Source organism: Nycticebus coucang, chromosome 14, assembly GCF_027406575.1.
Source record: "Nycticebus coucang isolate mNycCou1 chromosome 14, mNycCou1.pri, whole genome shotgun sequence".
Lineage (NCBI taxonomy): Eukaryota > Metazoa > Chordata > Mammalia > Primates > Lorisidae > Nycticebus > Nycticebus coucang.
In genome coordinates, this window is record NC_069793.1 from 2,033,331 (window position 1) to 2,053,106 (window position 19,776).

The window sequence follows — 19,776 nt, forward strand, 5'->3', positions numbered from 1 at the left end:
ATTCCACCTACATGGCGATGGAGTAGACACAACTTTATGTTTTCATTTTTAAAGAGTGTGCAGTTGGCCTTGCGAAGGAATTGCATGTTTTGTTTATAAATAGTTCCTCTTGTTCATAAGTGTTGTAAACAATTATACACTTTGTTTATAAACATTATTTACACACCAGTATTTTCTTAGTAAATTCAGCTTTCAAACCCACCCCTGAGCACTGCGGAGCCCATTTCTTGGGCACGCTGCCCCCTGCTGGCAGTGTACCTCAGGGCCTGCAGAAGGAAAAGGGACCTCTTGTAACATACAGATCTCTTGTTGCTTTTCAAAGCCTAGAGCCTCTGGCTCGGGGGAGCCCCGGTGAAAACAGGCTGCTCTTCTGCCTGATGGGAATGTCGCGCTCTGTCCAGGGCCACTGTGCCCAACTGCATCCCCTCTCCTGTCCCTGCCTAGACAGCTCTTCCTCCCAGGGCCCAGATCAAAAAGCTTAGGCATGGTGGGTGCCTTCTGCCTAGAAGGTGCTTTCCCACACACCCTGGTGAGCCCTCCCCAATTCCCACCCATATGCCGGATCCCTTTATCCCTCCAGGTTCTGAGGCAGGGGCAGGTAGCCACTGGCAGCTTCCCCCGGCAGCCAGGGTGGTACTCACCCCCATAGCCTGTTCTCTGCTCCGAGATGTGCTCCTCCAGTCGCAGCCGCAGCCCCATTAGTCCGTCCCCCACCCCGGGAGGGCTGGGCTCCACCAGGACAAAGTGGGAAAGGTTGCTATCCAGGGGACAGAGGGGGCCCTGGCTGCCACCGTCCTCCGCAGGGTACTGGACGGGGGCGTCCTCCTGTGCTCAGGTGGAGAGATGAGGCAGAGCCCTCAGGATCCTCCCTGCCATGCCTGAGGTCCCTGTTTCCCCACCCCTCGGACGCTGCTGGGGCCCAGGGCCTCCCAGTCAGTCAGAGGTAGGCTGGGCGGGGAGACAGCCAGGGCTGCAGGGAGCTCCTCCTTCCAGACTCTTCAGGGCCACTGGGCCTGCACAGCCTGGGACAGACCCTGGAAAATGGTGGGAGGAGGACCAAGCCAGACCCCCAACCTACAGTTCTCTGAGTGATGCCACCACCTGTAGGACACGCACTGGGCTCCCCCTGTCCATGTGTCCAGGCCTGTCCTCCCAGTGCCTCCCCTGAGACCTCAGTCCTCAGAGTCCGGCTCCACCCCGTGACACCCCCTGAGCTGTGACCGTGATCCCCAAGAGCAGGGGCTACTTTGTCCATGGCCCCTCCTGCTTCCCAGGCCTACCCTGCCCCAGCAGTCATAGCACTCAGAGCCAGACTCTCACCGGAGCATCCTCCAGGAGCCGGCGGTGCAGAACGCGGCCCAGAGAGGCAATGCCGATGGCAACCACACGGGCCCTGGTTGATGTGCTGGCCAGCGAGTGGTCACGCACAGCCTGCCCAACATGCCAGGCTAGGCCCACACGGAGGGCACTAGTTAGGATCCAGGCACCTGTGGGGATGGAAGAAGGAACACTTGTGCCAGGCAGCCCCCCGGGGACTGTCCGGCTGACCTGGACCCCTCAGGCCCATCAGTGGCCAGAGAAGGCACCTCACAAGGCCACTCAGCAGCTCAAGACTGGCTGGGCCCAAGCCCAGGTCCCCAGGCCTGGTGAAGTAGCACCCTGCCCTGGCCCGAAGGGAACCAGCCCCCAGGCTTCTGCTGCCATCTGCAGGGCAGTGGACAGAGATGTCCACTTTATCCAGCCTTGTCCAGTAGCCCATATTGGACCAGAATCCAGGAACATCTTACCAAATCACAAAGCCTTTGGTCCACGTCTGGTTTGGGAATTTTTTTTTTCTATGCTACAATCATTCCTGTGGTAACAGATTCAGAAACCCCACATCCTCTATTGGGCTTTCTGTAGGCACAGCCTTCCTTCAAATGGAGCCCTGAACCTCAGAACTGGCTGGCCAGGTTGCTCCCCAAAGAGAGGCTGGGGTGACGGGCCCTACCTGCAGACCTGTGGGCTCTAAGAGAGCCATAAGCCTCTGCTCAGAGGGTGACCTAGGACCGAATGGTAGTCCTTGGTGGTGTCCCCAAGAAGAGTTGCTTCAACTATAAGGGGCTGGGGCAGAGTGCAGCTGGAGTGCAGGTGAGGTGCTGTGGGATGTGGGCAGGGTCCAGGACTGGTGTGGCAAGGTGTGGCAAGGTGCAAGGGTGCAGGGGGTGAGGGCAAAGTGTGGGCAGGGTAGAGAGGTAGGTCCAGGGGCCACCAGGGCCGGCTCATGCTGTAGCTCAAGGCAGGGCTTCACCTGTGCTCTGAGCTGCCTTCACCAGCCCCTTGCGCAGCACATCCCGCAGCCAGGACTTCATGGCCAAAGGCCGCTCCTCTCCCACCAGGGACACCACCAGGTTGGGGGCCGGCAGGTGCCACTCAGTCAGCAGCAGGTCGAACAGCACGGAGGGGGCCACATCGCTTGGCACCTTCACAAACTGCAGGGCAGGGAGCTGCGGGCTCAGGGTACAGACATGGGGCTACTGGGCCCTGGGGATGGGGCAGCAGGAGGGGAGAGGCCCCCCTGCCCCGAGACCTTTCTGGAACAGGGCTGGTCCTGCCTTGACCTGCTACATGGCCCAGGCAGCCCCAACTCCTCCTGGGGACCTGTACTAAGAAGACCTCCCAGACCTTCCAGGTGAACCTGGAAGGCTTCAGTTATTGCAGAGGTGGGAACTGTAGCCAGAGGCACTCAGCTCTGATTTCTGCCATTTGAGGCTCTGCACGTGGACCCTGAGGGAGCAGAGCCCAGGGAGAGTGAGAGTACTCAGCCTCTGGGGACGCAGGGGATCTGGGCAGACTGGGCATCAGGTAGGACCAGGGGCTGCCCCTACCTTGCCTCGCTTCTTCCCAGACCCTCCGAAGTTGATCTCTCCCCGGTGCAGGCCTGGCCTCCGCCCACCTGCAGCATCCCTGAGACTGCTGGGACAGGAGCCCTGGGCGTCCTGCATGGCAGCTTCTCTGTGGAGACACAGCTGACCCCTGAGTCAGGAGAGGCTAATTGATCCCCACCTCCCTCTCTGCAGCCCCCCAGGACTCCCTCTCCCACCCCAGGAATGTCTGCCACACCCCTCCACTACTCACCCCAGCCCAAGCTGGCCACACCTGTCCACTTTTCTCTGAATGCTCTTGCCGGGGTTGTCCTGGAAACCTCAAAAGACTTAGTAGGGACCTTGTGGTCTTCTGGCCTCTAAGTCTACCCACCCCCAGGACACTCAGGGTGTGCAGGGCTGGCAGGTGAGATGTGAGGCTGGTACACCCAGCTCAGGTGCAAGGAGCCTGGGGAGACAGGTGGAGGAGGAGCAGCCCACCCCCCCGCCCCTTGCCCGGTGGCCCAGGAGCCCAGAGGGGAGGCCCTGCTGGCTCACACAGCATCTGCAGAGATACCTCCAGGCTCTTCCCACTGAGTTCCTGCTTCAGCAAGTGGAGGGAGAAGAGGCCGCCCAGGGCCCTCACCCTTGCCTCTCCGGGCTCACACAACCTCTCAGCGCCAGGAGGTTGGGCATCGCAGCCCTACTCTCTATGGCAGGGACCCAAGGGCTGGCAGGCTGCAGCCTGGCCCATGCGAAGAGGGATGCAGCCCCTCAGGCCCCAGCAACCCTTGGCCCACTCTCCAACACCTCCTGGCTGCCTGGCACGGGCCTTGGCTGAACACTAGGGCCCGGGGCCTGCTTCCCTCTAATCTGTGCCTCTGAAAACCGGGAGGGGGGTGGCCTCGCTTGGGCAGGATGAATCCCATGGGTTCCCAGCCACCCTGGGGTAACCTGCACCTCCTGCTTCCACATTGCTATTTTCCCTATGCTCCTGACCTATGTCCTGCCCTACCCTGTCCTTTCACTCCAAGAGCTGTCCCTAGGCGCCCTGGGCAGTGCCAGCCACAGATGGGCTCTTCGTGAGAGGAGAATGGGCCCTTTGGAAAACCTCTGTTTCCTGGAGAAGTCCATACCTGTGCACAGGGAGGGGGCAGGGTGCCCTGGGCAGAATGGGGAGCCCAGCTAGGGGCAGGGGCGGAGCTAAGGCCCTCCCCATTGTGCCTGTGGAGTTAGCACAGTGACTGTGTCCCACAAATGATGTATCCAAGTCCTAGCACCTGGCACCTGTGACTTTCTTTGGATATAGGGTCTTGCAGAGGTGATTGAGGTATAAGTTAAGGTGAGGCCTTGCTGAGTGGGTAGACCCTGAGCCATGGCTGCTGTCCTTATAAAAAGGGGACATTTGGACACAGACACACAGAGGGAAGGCCATGTAAGGACATGGGGAAAAGAGCCACATGGAGACGGAGGTGCAGTCAGAGTGAAGGGTCCTCCCAACAGCCTTCCAGACCCCTGAGAATAAATTCCTGTTGTTTTAGGATACCCAGCATGTGGCCATTTGTTCCTGCAACCCCAGGACACTCAAGCCTTTGTTGACCCAGCAGGCGGGCAGCAAGTGGGTACCAGTGTGAGGTCTGGGCCAGGTCCAGCACAACTGCCCAGCTCGGGCAGGAGCCTTCCGTGCTCTCTCTACCTGACAGCCTGGCACCTGGTGACAATGCAAAACTCCTTCCCTGCCCCTCCACCTCCATCCCCACCACCACAGAGCACAGATTTGAATATGGCCCCAGAGGAGACGGCTGGATGTTTTCAGTTTTAAAAACTGGAGTCTGAAGACCAGCCCTGGCTGAGGCCTCAGGGATGGGGAGTACAAGACATGGCAGTCTGCTGGTGTCCTCTGGCTGCCAGGACAAAGGACCTCAAACTGGGGAGCTGGGAACAACAGATTCTCTCACAGCTGTGGTACCCACATACCCCAAATCAAAGTGTGGGCAGGGCCGTGCTCCCCCCAAAATCTCTCAGGGAGCACCCCCTTCTCTCCACTGGCTTCTGGTGGCTCCAGGCATCACTGCCTGTGCTGTCACGTGGCCTCCCAGCATGTGACTCTCTTTCCTCAGCTCGTGAGGAACCAACCATTATGCCAGGGCTGCCCAGAGGGCCATCTTTGCAGATCACCCGCAAAGACCGTATTCCCAAAAAAGGTCACATTCTGAGGTTCCCATGGTCCCTGTGGGGACACTACTCAGCACAGCGTGTGCAGCAAGGTGGGAGCTGCTTGCCATGCTGGGGCGAGGGGCGTAGGCCTGTCAGCTCGTCTCAGGCCAGGCCTCACTCCTGCCAAGGCCCTGTCATACCTGGCCACCCAGTAGGGTCATCGCTCACCACATCTGGCCATATCCCTGCAGCAGGGATGGAGGGTGAGGGTTAGGGTGTCTGAGGCGAGCTGTGACCCTCGGCCTAGGGGATGGGGCTGCACTGGACATCACTGACACCTTCCCCATCCCACAAGCCTCAGCCTAGAGATGAACCTCTTTCTTATCCCCTCAATCCCCAGTGGGGAAGCCAATGAGGACCTTGCCTTGAAATTTCTCTTCTCCGTAAGACCCGGACCCCAGTGAGCATCTTTGCCTGGGCTCAGAGGGGTCTCCCTTCTGCCACAGCCCCCAGAAGGAACAGCGGCTCTTGGAGGTACCAGCCGGCTGCCAGCAGGGCCCTGGCCCCCTACGGCCACATTGCCTCTTTCTTCACTAACAAGAGGGGATGGCTGGGCCCCCGGAAGCAGAGTGGCAGTATGGAGCAGCCTTGCCTTCCCTGGGGTCACAGCTACCACCCCTCACATTGTGCCCAGGGTGTGGCCCTGAGGCGTGGGGCAGGTGCCAGGCGCCAGGCAAATGGGCTCTTGGGCGTGATATGCAAACAGACCCAGGATTTGCATAGGCAGGTACCCAGGTCTTTAAGGACTCCCCCTTCATGTCTCTGGAGGGGAGGGGGAGCCATGGGCAGAGGGGGTCCACATGACCCCTGGCAAGAATCCTGTCCCAGATGTCCCAAGAAGCAGAACCAAGGCAGACACTTGGGCCCTGGGGTAGCAGGGGCACCCTCCATCTGGAGGCCACCCTGGAAACAGCCTGAGTTGAACATGGGTTCCTGGCGCAGGAAGGGCCCAGGATGGGGCAGATCTGGGTGCCCAGGTCCTGGGGTCCCAGCCCAAATCATCTCCCCAGCTGTGTGACTTTGGGCAGGTCCCTTAGACTTTCTGGGCCAGCCTTATTTCTGATATTCAGGAAGATGGGAGCTAATGGGGAGAAGGTATCAGAGTCCCTGCACGTAGCAGGCATGAAGTTGCACTGTGTCCCTGGTCCCCATGAGGACGCCCCATCTCTCTGAGTTAGGTGTGGGGGACGCAGGTCAGGAAGGAGCAACAGTGGTTACAAAGTAACTCAGCACCCCCAGGTTCCCTCCCACAGTCCCACCTGCCTTTCCTGGAGCCTTCCTGCCCAGACCCTCCTCTATTACTGGACATCCCCTTCCAGAATGCCTCCACCTCACCCACAGTCCCAAGACGAAGGGGAGACTCTTCCCCCACCACGTCTCCTGCTCCCTAAGCCCCTCCTGGCCACCTGCCCTTGCTGCCCTGGGCAGGAGGGACATGTCCTGGGCGCTGGCGGTGGCATGGGGGCCCTACCTGTGAGCCTTCTCTGCAGCACCCTGACATTCGGCTGCTGGCCAAGGAATAGGGCAGCCGTCTGTCCTGCATCGGGTGTGCCAGTGATCCCAGCACTTGGGCTCCTCCTCCTGCTCCCCACCGTCAGGACTGGAACCTGGGCAGCCAATGTGAGCCCCGAGAAGCTGGCCGTGAACAAACACAGGCCCCACCCAAACTTCAGGGCACAAATGTCCCCCTGTAGTCTCTGAGGCACATTCAGTCTGAGGGTGGGGGCTGCCCAGCACCTAGGTGGCTGTTATTATAACACCTCTGTGGGCCCTGCCTGCAGGGTGCCTGACACCTAGGGCTGAGTCTAGTGAGGGTCACTCTCTAACATGTGATTAGACAGAGTTCTTGGCCTTGGTTTCCCCAGAAAGTGGGGATGGGAGCTGCCCCGAGAATACACATCTTACACTAGGGTGCTGGGCCCACCTGTCCTGTGGACAGGTAACCAGAGGGACTGTCCCCACAGTGTGTGGTCTGTTCTGGAGAGCCACACAGCATGGTTAGGCAGTCAGCACCTCAGGTGCTGCGTGAGGACTGCCCCTGCCTCTGGGGCAGGACAGGGTGCTAGTGGACATAGCATGCCTTCTGGAATCCTGCACAGGGCTCCAGTCCCACATGTCTGTCGAGATCCTTAATCACTCTGGGCCTGTTTCGGTCTGCAAAGTGGGGACCGTAACAACCCAGCTTCTGGGAGGCTGAGGGAGACACAAGAACAGAGCCTCAACCGTGTTTCTGTTGCTCCCTCCCCTAGGAGACCCCCAAGGATCCCTCTGTATAACCCAGAAGGGTCAAGGGACAGTGTCCTAGACCTGCTCTCTGGGACTCTGGCGACCTCACGTGTCTGGCCCCATTGGCCACCAGAGGGCGCCCCTGTACCACAGGCAGAGTTGGTGACCATGCTGGTGGCAGCTGCAGTGGCTGTTCAGGGCTGTGGGGTGGAAGCTGGTGACTTTGCTCTAGGCGGGAGTAGCCAGCCCCCTGTGAGCTGGGTTGGGCACAGACCCTAGTCCCTAGCATGGCCAGACACCCCCACCCCCACTCCCACCCCCGAGAAGAGAACAGGCTGTCAGGAGCCCCAGGTCGTGGCTCTAGGTACATGGGGCTACAGGGCTGGGACCCCACAAGCCTCAAGGCCTGAAACCATGAGGGCCCAGTTCTGAGATGGAGAGGCTGATCCTGAGCTCACACCCACCCCATAGCTCAGGGCCAGCTCCACTGGGGCTATGTGGAGAGTGCAGGGTCCTCACAGACCCTCTGCGCTTATAGGGTTGGGGCACAGTCCTTGCTCTCTCCTGGTCCTGCCTCTCCCCAAAGGCCTCTTCTGTCTCCTGGGCACCTAATGAAGAGCAACGGCAACAGCCCCTCTCCAGCCACCTCTAGTCCAGTACCAGTTCATGCTTTCCCCTGACTATAACCTTCCATGGCTCCCTAATACCCTGACAAGAAAGCCCAGACAGGTATTGGTGCCTTTGCTTCTGCTGCCCTGCCAGGAGCACCCTTCCCCAGGGCTCCTACTGCTGGTGTCTTTCTCCTTGAGCTCTCAGCTGCCTCATCCTTCCTCAGAGACCCGTGGCCCAGCTCAGGTGGGCAGAGATACCTCCCTTGGTCTCTCTCCCCATGAGCTGGTGCTGTGTTTCAGGAAGCCTCGCCCTCTGAAGTGACCTCTCACTTGTTTTCTTATCTGTGTCTGCTTCCGGCGTGGGACCGTGGCCGGGATGTCCCCGGCCGACCCCAGGGCCCAGAACACCCCAGCCCAGTGTGCTCAGTGTGGCTGTGAATGAATGAATGACAAGTGCATCAATGAGGCGGGTTCCAGCCGTGTGTCCACGTAGAGCTGCCACGGGGGCAGGTATGGGGGTGTCTCGGGGAGGTGGTGGTTTTGGGGGAGCAGGTTCCTGGGCAGACAGAGCAGATACTGGACTAGGGCTTGTTGGTACCTGCCCCACCCATGTGCACTATCACCCAAGGAGGGGCTGAGGGCTGGCTCCAACCTGTCACCACGGGAAGCCCCTTCCTTGGGTACATCTCAGGGGCAACACAGTGTTTGATTTGAAGAAAGCCTCATAGCCCACTGACCTTCCTCTCATGGGTCTCACAGGAGATAAGCCACCACTCAGAGAGGGGACAGCACATCCTTTGGATCACATAAGGCCCAGACTCATGGGGAGGGTCAGGGCCCAGAGCCCCTCAGACAGGAAGAGCCAGTGGCAAGACCTGTCCCCTGGCCACCCCTGCTTGGTGAGCAGGGGGCCTCTGGGCTGACCTGGGCACCCAGCTGTGGTGGTGAAGAGCCCAAGGGGGAGCGGTGGAGCCACATTTCTGTCCTCTCCCAGTGAGCAACTTGTCTTTGCTGTCCAAAGACCCTTAGGGCCTTCTGGACACACTCCCCACAGGGCTGAGTCACCTCAGTGGGCTCAGGAGACCTGACAGCCCCTCCTCCCACAATGGTGCCTACAGTTCTGAAGCTGTCCCTCGAGGGTCCTGGCTCCCCATGTCCAGCATCCTCTCCCTGAAGTGGCATGAGGCCCTCCTCAGCTCAGAATCCTGTGTGCAGCACCCTGGACCTTTTTCTGTGGCCTCCACCCCAGGCAGCAGTGACTAGGAAGGGAAGGGACCGAGGGCCGTGTGGTGTCCAAGGCAGGAGGCCCTGGTCCCCAGCTGCACAGGCAACACCTGGAGTTGGCTACAACTACACCTGGCACTGTCCTTGGAACATCACCTCTGGCCCAACCATCAACCCCGGGGGAGGCGACCTTGACCTATCACACAGACTGGTATAGAGCCCAGAGCAGCTGAGTGGCCTGCACATGGCAACACGGCCAAGACACAAAACCCATGCCCGCTCCTCCAGCATTCTCAGGCTGCAGGAAGGGGACATCCCCACCCTGCTCCTCACAGAGGGTGCTTGGTGGCCACACGGCTTCACTGCAAATAATGGAGTGTCCCCCACAACACCAGGGGCCCGGCCGACCCTGGCCGTCTTGAGCAGGCACCGGTCGTTCAGGCCGAGTGCTGCCAGGGCTGGGGAGGGGCTTCCATGCAGACGGCCATGGTGACGTGTCTGTTCTCTGTGTGCGTCTGTGGGTGTGTGGCATGCAGAGTGGGCACAGGATGGCCACCCAGGGCTGCGGTGTGACCTTCAGCGACTAGGATTCCAGGACCCAAACAGAAATGCAATGGCAGTAACGTCAGGTCTAAGCAGCCTGTGAGGATGAGGTGACATGCAGGACAGAGCCTGGCTCAGCCTGGCTCCCATGGGGGCTCAAGGTGGGGTCTGAGGAGCAAGGACCAGGTGCGTGATGTACAGTGTGCGTGTGTGTGTGTGTGTGTACAGACATTGGGTGTGTGCCTGCGCATGTGGACACAGTGCATGTGTGTGCCTGTGTAAAGACATCACATGTGTGTCTGTGTGGACACATCTGTTCATGTACGCGTGTGGGCACTGTATTTGTCCTGAGCGTGTGTGCCTGTGTGGAGGCTCAGGGCTCTGGAGCAGGGGCAGCTGCCGCCCAGATGTGGCACCAGCTGTGAGGAGCATAGCACAGCCCGTGTGGGGAAGATAGCAGTGTTGGGGCTCCTGAGCCCACAGCACCTGTGAGCACCCCTGGCTGCCCTCCGCTCCTCAGCCAGCCAGCTACCCTGTCAGTTCACGCAGCCGCTGGACACAGATTTATTGAGCAACGTCCACATGCCAGACACGGGGTGAGGTATCAGGAGAGACACAGCAGCAAGGAAATAAATGAGAAATATGGGAAATGAATCAATGATTAACATGGCCGTGGGCCAGGCTCAGTGCCTCACGCCTGTGCTCCCAGCACTCTGGGAGGCCAAGGTGGGCGGATCGTTTGAGCTCAAGAGTTTGAGACCAACCTGAAAAAGAGTAAGACCCTGTCTCTACTAAAAATAGAAAAAATTAGCTGACCATCATGGTGGCCACTTGTGGTTCCAGCTAGTGGGGAGTTTGAGGCAGGAGGATTGCTTGAACCCAGGAGTTTGAGGTTTCAGTGAGCTGTGACATCACAGCACTCTAACCTGGGTGACTTAGACTCTGACTCAAAAAAAAAAAACTTTAATGAGGGGGCTATGGAGAAAAATAAAGTGGGGGACAACCAATGCTGGGGGCTTGAATTTTAAATAGGCTGGTCATGGAGGCAGTAACTTTTGGCAAATGACTTGAGGAAGGGTGGTCCAGCGACTGCCCAGGCCCACCTGCCCACCCAGTGCTCCCTGTGCTGACGTCCCCACAGCGCCAGGCCCACCTAGGTAAATTAGTTGGTCTCTGATCCCAGGATGCCACAGCCACAGTGGAGGCAGCTCTTCCTCAGGCTCTGGGTGGTCACAGGGGAGGATGTGAGCCTGTGAGCATCCCACACCACTTCTCCCTGTGCCCAGGCTCCTCACAGATGAGGGCGCTGTCATCTGAGGCCAAGAGCCTCCCACACACTGTAATCCAGCAAGGCTGGGAATTCAGAAGGTGCCCAGTAAATACCATCGGGCTGACTGAGTCACCCTTACCTCCTCACCCTGCCCTCCCTGCCAGCCTTTGGGCACCACCTCCAGTCCACTCTCTGCTGGCCCTGTGATGAGCCGTGGGGGCTTCAGGTGCCCAGCACCTGAGACTAAGGAGCCAGGTTGTCGGAAGCTGCCCATATAGCCTGGAAGGACCTGGGGACAGCCCACCCAGCCCCACAGCTTCCCAGGGAGGAGAAGTGTGCTACCCTGCCCCAGCCCGGGAGCTGCCCAGAAGGACCTAAGAGGCTGTGTGGGGGTGGTGGACTGCTCTCTGGGGCAGGTGGAGGAGGCCTGAGACTTTAGACTCTCAGGACTGGTCCCCAGCATGCCAGTTGGAAGGGGAGAGGAGGCTCGTTGCCAGTGATGAGAGCACCAGTGGGGGGCCCTTGGGTGCCTACAAAAGGCAACCCTCTCTCATACCCCACGCACTGAGCACGTGCCACAGGCTCACACTTTGTGTGCATCTTTCTGTGGGGTAGGAAGACCCATGCTGTGCCCCAGAGCAATGTCTGCAAGGGCCTTCTGTCAGATGGGCTGGTTCTGATGGGGGTCTGGGAGTTTCCCCAAGAACAGGGCGAGACCAGCTCAGGCCTCTGCAGTGAAGTCAGATGACTTCACTCAGGCCAAGGGAAGCGCAGAGGGAAGCAGCCCACTTCCTACCAGGTGCCAGGGACCCAAGGTCCTGGGTGGGAGGACTGAGCACGGGTGTGTGACTCTGCTGGTTGGCCAGCTGGGTGTAGCTAGCTCCTCAGAAGTAGCTCCCTGTCCCCCAGTTCTGCCCCACTGGTTTCTTTTCTCAGTATACCTGTCCCAGACTACCAGACCCCATTCCCTTAAAGCTGCCTTTCTTAACAGGGGTGGGTGCAAGAGGGGTCCATGGCCCCTTGTGGGCACAAAAGGGCTTGTGTGCTATGTATACCAAGTATGTGCCCCTGCACGCCTGCACACGCCTCCACACGCACACCCCTCTGTCTTCCCAGTCTAGCTTCCTGCTCAGCACTCTGGAAGGGGAGGTGGTGAGGGGCACTCAGACCAAGAATCAGGGGTTGGCAGCCCATGGGGAGGAGGCCCTCCTCACCACGACTATGAGATGAAGTGGGCCCCCAATTTCGCAGATGGAGAAACTGCCCTGGAGTCCCCCAGCTTCAATGTGCATGGGACCTGCTTGTGAGGGGGCATGCCCTGGAGGGAGCAGGTGGCAGGTGGCAGGCTGGGGTACAGAAATCCTGTCCCCCTCAGCTTATAGACCCCTCAGGGGACCTCCTCACCCCTTGACAGGCCTGAGAGTGGCCACTGGGCTGGGTCAGTCCCAGCTGCCCACCAGCAAGCAGGCTTCACTTACATCTCCTGCCCTGCCAGACCCCTGACTTCCCCCATGCTCAGCCTTAGACCTCACCTGATCCATGGTCAGCCCAGCCCCACCTCACCCACCTGCGCACCTGGTCGCATTCTCTTCTCTAAGCACTCCCCACCCCAGCTCCTAGGAGCGTGCAGAGAGCTCACAGACACGCCCATGTCCAGCTTCCCCTCTGCCTCAGTGTCCCCAAGCCTACAGGACAAGGATGAACAGATCAGCCATGGGACAGCTCTGGAGCCACCAGGAACCCTCTGTAGGTGCTTGGGTGGCTAGATATTAGAATTTCAAAATACAGAAACATAGATGAGTGTGTTCACCTCCTGGCTTCAACATTGCCTAATTCAGAGGCGGTTTTGTTTAATCTCTACCCCAAATCCCTACCCCTCCCCTGATTTTGGAACAGTTGCCCATATCACACCTACCTGGGAGCCCTTCCCTGCCATGTCCCCAGCAAGGCAGACACACACACACACACACACACACTCCTACTAGACTTTTCAGTACTAGTAGGAATGAGCGGGTTTTTGAGGCATTTCATGTGTTTTGATCATACTTCTTGTGGAGGCTCACATCGTCCTATTGTTAGCCTCTTCCAGCTCTCTGCAGTGGACAGCACAGGACATAATTTCATGTTAGGATAAAATAGCTGAGGGATCTATGCTAATATTTCCAAATCACATTTAAGGACTGGCTTGTACCTCCATTTCAGGAGCAGGATGCATATATACTTGTCTGTTTTTCCCACATATCCTAGAAATGCAATTTCCAGGTCTCATGCTACATGTACTCTCGCTAATATTGCCAGAATCTCCTCCTATTGCTAGTGGGGCACATAGCACCTACTCCCCATCCTCTCACGGAGCATGCCAGTTTGCAGTTTTGCCAATCAGATAGGTGGGCAGTGGTATCAGAGTGTACTTTTAATTTGCATTTTTCTTACTATGAGCAAGGTTGGGCATTTTCCCATGAGCATAAGGGTCACAAACCTTGTTTCCCAGGATCCGCTCACAGCTTTTGCACAGTCTTCCATAGGAAGTGTCCATCTCTTCTCCCCAGTTTTTTAAGTTCTTTAGATATTGGTGACATTAATCCTTTGCTGTGATAGAAATGCAAGTATTTTCCCCCAATTTGTCATTTTTTAAAAATTTTTCTTGTTTTTCTCTATTGCCTTTGAAATCTCAAAGCAATCAAAATCCAAGTCATGACCATAGATGCTCCCAAGTCGCGGGTTCCTGAGGAGTTCATCACACTTCTTACAGTGTCTGCATGACATTCCCAGCACGTGGGAGAGCTGGGCCCAACACCCCTTTCTCCTCTGTCCCTGTCTGGGTGCTCCCACCTAGAGAGAGAGCCCCTCCCACCCAGCGGTGGGGTGGAAATGCAGGCCTGCCTCCTTCATTCCTTAGGAACCTCTTTGCTGAACACCTGCTGTGTGCCCCAAAGAGGCAGGCGTCCCATCTGCCCTCTGCCTGTCTTATGCTTTTCCCTGACTGGTCCTGGGAAGGCTCCCGTGCCCACGTGTCCCCTGTGCATGTCATGTGTCCCTGTAGGCCAGGACCCCTCCATCAGCTCTCTCTGCAAATCACACTGTGTGTGTGTGTGTGATGGGTAGGTTTAGGGTCATACTGTGTGTGTGTGGGGGGGGTAGGTTTAGAGTCACACTGTATGTGTGTGTGTGTGGGGGGGTAGGTTTAGGGCCAGAGCTGGGCGCTGCCCACCTCAGAGAGCTGACTTTCTGATGGGGGGGACACACCCAATAAGTCAGCCCAGGGAGCTCAGTGAAGACCCAGGTCTGACGAGCTGTGAGATTCAGCAGAGCTCCCCCTCCAGGCTCTGCCTCTGGGATAGTGCTCCCCACCCCAGCTGGTCTTTTCTCTGTGCTCACCCACCCTATGGAGAAGCACTGAGACCCAAATGCCAGGGCAGCCCCGCCAGAGACACAAACTCCCCACCCCACCCCTCCCAGGGGAACCCACTGAGCAAAGCTGCCCATTTCCCAAGTTTCTAGGCTGGTGCCTGCCTCTCCCTGACCTGGGAGGGAGCAACCACAGTTCCCGTTGAACGATCCTGACCGTCGGTGGATGGTCCCACCTCATCTCCCAGGAGATGGCCCTAGCGGGCAGCTACCCAAGAGCCCCTTCTCCGCCTGCAGTTGGCACACCTGGACCCAGGTGCTCAGAGCGTGTGCATGTGCTGGAGCAACACGCCGTTGTCATCAGGCGCAGAGAGGATTCGCCCTTGGGTGCCCCGGGGCGCCCCTCTATCCCCCTTTCCTCCCACCCCCTCTACCCCCTCCGGGAGCGGCTCAGAGCGCGGAGAAGTAGGTGCCCGCTCTCTGCCCAGTGCCCACCGCCCGGTTGCACGGTTTGGGGTGGACACACCGACCAGCTCCGCGCCTTCCTCCCAGGCGGGGCAGCAGTCTCGGGAGTGGGGGGACAAGCAGGTGGGCGCGAGCGAAGGCGTTTGGCTTGCCCTGGGAGGCCGGGGGCGGGGCGTCCTGGAGGGGCGGGGCCCGGCGCCCCTGGGACCCGCGCGCGGCCACCGCCCCCTCCAGCCCCGCCTCCCGCCCGGGCAGAGCGGGCAGCGGCCCCCCGCGGCGGGGCTGGCAGCAGAGGCCACCCGCACTGTGCCCAGGCGCTCGCCTTCACTGCCCCTCCTGGTGCCGCCGGCCCTGCCTCGCTATGGCTGCGGCCTCCTCCCCGCCCAGGGCCGAGAGGAAGCGCTGGGGTTGGGGCCGCCTGCCGGGCGCGCGGCGGGGCAGCGTGGGCCTGGCCAAGAAGTGCCCCTTCTCGCTGGAGCTGGCGGAGGGTGGCCCGCCGGGCGGAGCGCTCTACGCGCCCGTCGCGCCGCCCGGCGCCCCGGGGCCCGCATCCCCCGTGTCGCCCGCCGCACCCGCGGCGCCCCCCGCCGCTGCAGACCTTGGCCCACGGCCACCGGTGAGCCTGGACCCGCGCTTCTCCGTCTACAGCGCACGCCGCCCGCTGCTGGCGCGCACCCACATCCAGGGCCGCGTCTACAACTTCCTCGAGCGCCCCACCGGCTGGAAGTGCTTCGTCTACCACTTTGCTGTGTGAGTGTCCCAAGGCGGCGAGGCACGCTGGCTGGCAGGGAAGCCACCTGCCCCACCCTAGTGGCAATTGGGGGAGCAGGAGAGGGAAGGTTTTAATGGGGGAAAGTAGAAAGGAGAGTTTGTGCCTTTCCCTTGAAGTTCAGGGACACTGCCTCTGGGAAGCTCCTCAGAGGCCTGCCCCAGCATGTGTGTGTGGGGGGAGCCAGCTGGGAAAGGGGTGCCCAGAGCCCAGAAGACGCTCCCCTCCTCCCTGCAGGGACAGTCCAGGTGTAAATCCTCCTGGGGCAATGACCAGTGCTTACCCTTGGCATGGTACAGAGAATTCCCCAAGGTCGGTGGGGACACAGTACTCAGAAGCCCCCTGCGGGGAGGGCATTGTGCTCCTGCTGGGACCAAGCCATCTCAGACCCCTGGGCCTGGGCCTCATGTTGGGGCAGGATGGTGCAGACAGTAGTTCCCTGCAGGGCCAGTACACGTGGAGCGTGCCCACCAGCCTGGCCCGCGTTAACTGAACCAAGATTGCAAAAACCTGAGTTGATGCAGAGAGCCGAGGGTCATGGGGAGGAGCTGGGGCACGCCCGCAGCCCCCATCAGAAGCAGCTGTGCACCCAGAGAGTGTTACCAGGTGGCTCCCAATTCCCAGAGTGTGCTGGAGTGGGGCAGGGCACACGGGACGTAGCCGGGAGGGTCAGGCTGCTTTCCTTGTTGCCTGTCTGGACCTCTCCCCTGCTGTCCTGGGGACCCTGCTTCCTGGCTGTGCAGCCAGCAGCCTCTTGGTGTCCTGACAGCCCACCCTTGTGGGCTCATCTGAGGGCTGCTGGGGGTGGCCAGTGATGCAGAGGGCATACGGGGGTTCTGTCCATTCCTGCTGGTACCTGCCACCATGCCCTCCCAGGGAGCAGCAGGAACCAGGACCTGTCTGACTTGAAGTATCCTCTCAGGTGAGGGGGTGGGGTCCCAGGGTCACTGCCCTCCTTGCTGAGAGAGGCAGGGCCTTTCATGTCAGGGAGGGCAAGTCTCAGGGACAACTGTCCCCAAAGATATGTTTGGACCATTGTTTTAGAGACTCTTTCACACCCAACTCCCCAACCCCTGACTCCTGAGATGCCAAAAGGTGCCTGTGGTGTGACTGGCTTCGGAAGGGAATGTTCTGCCCTCACCAGGAGCAGCTCGTCTTGGGGTGTGGGAGATGTCCGTGTGCAGTGACCTCAGAGGACCCCCCCACCCCACCGAGTCTGATGCCAGTGCAGGTGTCCAGCAAACCCCAGGCTGTGGGTGCTGCTCCGATGGGTCACCTGCCTCCTCGCACTGGCCTGCTGGGCCCCACACCTCCCTAGGTGCCTGGGAGCAGGTGACCCCACAGCTTGATGTGTGAGAAGGCCCCATTCAGAGGCCTTACTGTCCAGAAGCCCTGTCTTGGTCATGTCCCAAGCTTTTGGGGCTGTGGCAAGCATCCCTGCACTCCTGGCTGGCTGTAGCGCCTCTTGGAGGAAGAGGGCCTGCCGCGCCCAGAGGAAGTCCTTGCTTACTCTGTGTTTTCTTCCTGATTCTGATTGTTTAGCTCTCGGAAGTTTGCTCAGCAGAGTCTGCCTTTGCCCAGCCTCCTGGGGCGGGCAGGGACAGCTTCTAGGGTCAGGGGACAGGGAGCCAGGAAAGGGAAGCTTCTGTGAGAGGCTATGTAACCTTGGGCCAGTCCTTTTCAGCTCTGGGCCCTGTCTGAGGTGGTGGAGAAATCACAACTCCCTCATGTGAGTGGGGTGCTGGAGGTGGAACCTGGCTTGACAGGACACGTGGCTTGTCTGGGGCTGAGGGAGGCCTCCCTCACGCCGCAGAGGTCTCCAGAAGATTGGCAGGGCCCTGAATACTTCAAATCGGCCAATCTCTTGAGGGGAGACTAGCCCCAGACTGGCATTGCAGAGTGTCCAGAGCCAGGGTAGATGGCACAGTCCAGCCCTAGTGTCACTGTGTCTGAAGTGGTGCCACACCAGAGCTCTGACTTTGGTGAGGCAGACTGTGGAATGAGAAGGATTATGGCTTCTGGGCCCAAGGAGGACAAGCCAGGGCGTGAGTGTACAGGGTGTCGGGGTGGAAGCTGGTCCCTGCCGGTGCTACAGAACTGGGACACACTCTCCCATATGTAGGTGGGGAAGAAAACCTGGTATTCTGCCTCTCCCCGGGAACCCCTGAGGCATCTCTTCCTGTGTTCTTCTGGCCTTCGCTGGCTGGCCAGGGTCAGGGAGCAGGACACAGCATCTGGGCCGTGGCCCTTGCCTAAATGGGCTTCCTGTCTGTCCCCTCTTCCCCCAGTCCTCTTCAGTCACACTTTCTGCCCCACCATGACAGCCCCACCATATCTGGGGGCACAGGGGTCCTGGAGAGCCCTGCTGGTCACAAGGGTCCCAGCTACCTGCTGCTGGAGCTGTGAGTGTCCCACGCCGCCTGCCATTGTTGCCGAGGAGCTTTGAGATCTGCTCGTGGCTGGGAAAAGGAACTTGGGTAGGGGCCCTGCCCTCTGCGCCCCAGCTGGGTTTAGCACCTCCTGTCCCTGCCTGCCCATGGCCTTGGCTCTCCCCGTTTCCCAAGGCCTCTCTGGTGGCTTTTGGCGGTGCCCTCTCCATGTTAATCATTGATGGAGCTAGAAGTGGAGCTTGGTGGCTTATTGGGCTGATGCCATCCAGAAGCTGAGGCCGAGTGGAGGCCAGTCTCAGTCTGCATCACCGACTGTGCTCCCAGGCTCTGGCCTCACAACTGGCTATGGGGCAGTGGTGCTACAGCAGGCAGGGTGGGATGCGGCAGGGAGGGCAGGGCTGTCTGGCCTACTTGGCCTCCTGATCTCCTGCCCTCCTGTCCTCTCTAAGACCCTGCCAACATTCCTTAGCCCGGGGTCCCCTTTCCACAGCCACCTTCTCTGGGGCCTGTGCCTTCTTCTCATTCCCTGGCTGTCCAGAGTCCCCTCACCCCCACCGCAGACCCTGCCTATAGTCTCTGGATCTACTTCTGCCCACATACTGGCACAGCAGGGGACTGTGGGGGGCACTGTGAAGTGGAAGGGAGTTAGTTCAGGTGGCGACATAGCTCAGAGTCCCGGGGGAAGGGCCTCCCCAGCCTGCCCTGAGGACGGGTCAGGATGGTACTAGGGACGTGCACCAATGTAGGCAGCCTGGGCGGCACTGAGGGCGGACATGGAAGTGAGATGGAGCTTCACATCTGAGCATTGCCTGGTGGCTGGCCGCCCTGGCCAGGCTTCCCAGCCCTCTGAGTCTGCACCTTGCCCCTACTGCAGGCTCGTGGTGCTGCCAAGGGCGGGTGAAGGAACACAAGGGTTCCCTTTGCTTTGGGTCTGGGGGCCAGGTCTGAGGGAGGGCTGTCGGGGCATTACTGGTGCTGAGGAGATGGCTTCCACTGAGTGGGAGGGGCGGGTGGGGGGTGGGCCATTTTGCCCAGGAGAGGTGATGGCAATAGTCATGATGGTGTCCACATACATCCACTCTGGGCTAAATTGTGTCTCTCAAAAGACAGAGTGTCCTAACTCCCAGTACCTAGTATGATGGTATTTGGAGGTAGGGTCTCTACAGAGCTCATTATGTTAAAATGAAGTCACTAGGGTGGGTCCTAGACCAATCTGACTGGTGTTCTTCTAAGAAGAGATTAAGACACAGACACACAAAGGGATGCCCATGTACAGCCAGGGAGAAACCAGCCCTGTGACACCTTGATCTTGGACGCCCAGCCTGCAGGACTGAGAGACAGGAAGCATCTGTGGTTTGAGCCCCTTGTCTGTGGGGCCTTATCACAGGGGCCCTGGGCACTGACACACCCTCTGTGAGCTGAGGGTATCCCTGAGTTGGTTTTTGGCTGGGCTGCCTGGCAGGACCACCCTGTGTGAGGGCTGGGGACTGGAGCCCCGGAAGCTGTTGTGCCCACTGTAGTGACTTCTGTCACATGCTGCCTGGCATGGAGCACATTCAGCACAGGGGCAGGGGACAACAGCTCCAAGTCCAAACCACAGAGCTGGAGACGGCCACATGGGGCTGAGCAGGTGGGAGCAGCTGAGGCGGGCAGGGGCACCCACGCACAGGTGCCAGGGGGACAGGGTGGACTTGGCCGCACCAGGGATGCAGTGCCCCCATTTCTAAAGGTGTTGGTGCCAGAATCCTGCTGTTGCCACAGAAGCTGGTGTCTGAGTTTATCTTCCTGTGCTGTGTGACCCAGAGCTGCTTGGATGAGCTCTCAGGGTGCTGACCCTACAGGTGCGGGAACTCCAGGCTGCACTGCTAGT

At 59.5% G+C, this 19,776-nt stretch overlaps 2 protein-coding genes across 9 annotated transcripts in view; one reads left to right on the forward strand and one right to left on the reverse strand.

Annotated features, from left to right (window-relative positions):
• The window catches only part of TRPM5 (transient receptor potential cation channel subfamily M member 5), a 29,873-nt gene extending 11,840 nt beyond the window's left edge, over window positions 1–18,033 (reverse strand). For all 6 annotated transcript variants that reach the window (XM_053560808.1, XM_053560812.1, XM_053560807.1 and 3 more), the window contains exons 1-6: window positions 17,905–18,033; window positions 3,118–3,176; window positions 2,868–2,994; window positions 2,291–2,471; window positions 1,321–1,487; window positions 642–825 (exon numbers count right to left, since the gene is read on the reverse strand). In XM_053560808.1, coding sequence (XP_053416783.1) covers window positions 642–825; window positions 1,321–1,487; window positions 2,291–2,471; window positions 2,868–2,994; window positions 3,118–3,176; window positions 17,905–17,943 — 757 coding nt within the window. In that variant the 5' untranslated portion in view covers window positions 17,944–18,033. The remainder of the gene's footprint in view (window positions 1–641; window positions 826–1,320; window positions 1,488–2,290; window positions 2,472–2,867; window positions 2,995–3,117; window positions 3,177–17,904) is intronic.
• KCNQ1 (potassium voltage-gated channel subfamily Q member 1) overlaps window positions 15,014–19,776 on the forward strand; it is a 408,725-nt gene continuing 403,962 nt past the window's right edge. For 2 of the 3 annotated variants that reach the window (XM_053560813.1, XM_053560815.1), the window contains exon 1: window positions 15,015–15,497. In XM_053560813.1, the coding sequence (XP_053416788.1) occupies window positions 15,109–15,497 (389 nt within the window). In that variant the 5' untranslated portion in view covers window positions 15,015–15,108. Of the gene's footprint in view, window positions 15,498–19,776 lie in introns of all 3 variants that reach the window. The other variant, XM_053560814.1, reaches the window with a different exon arrangement.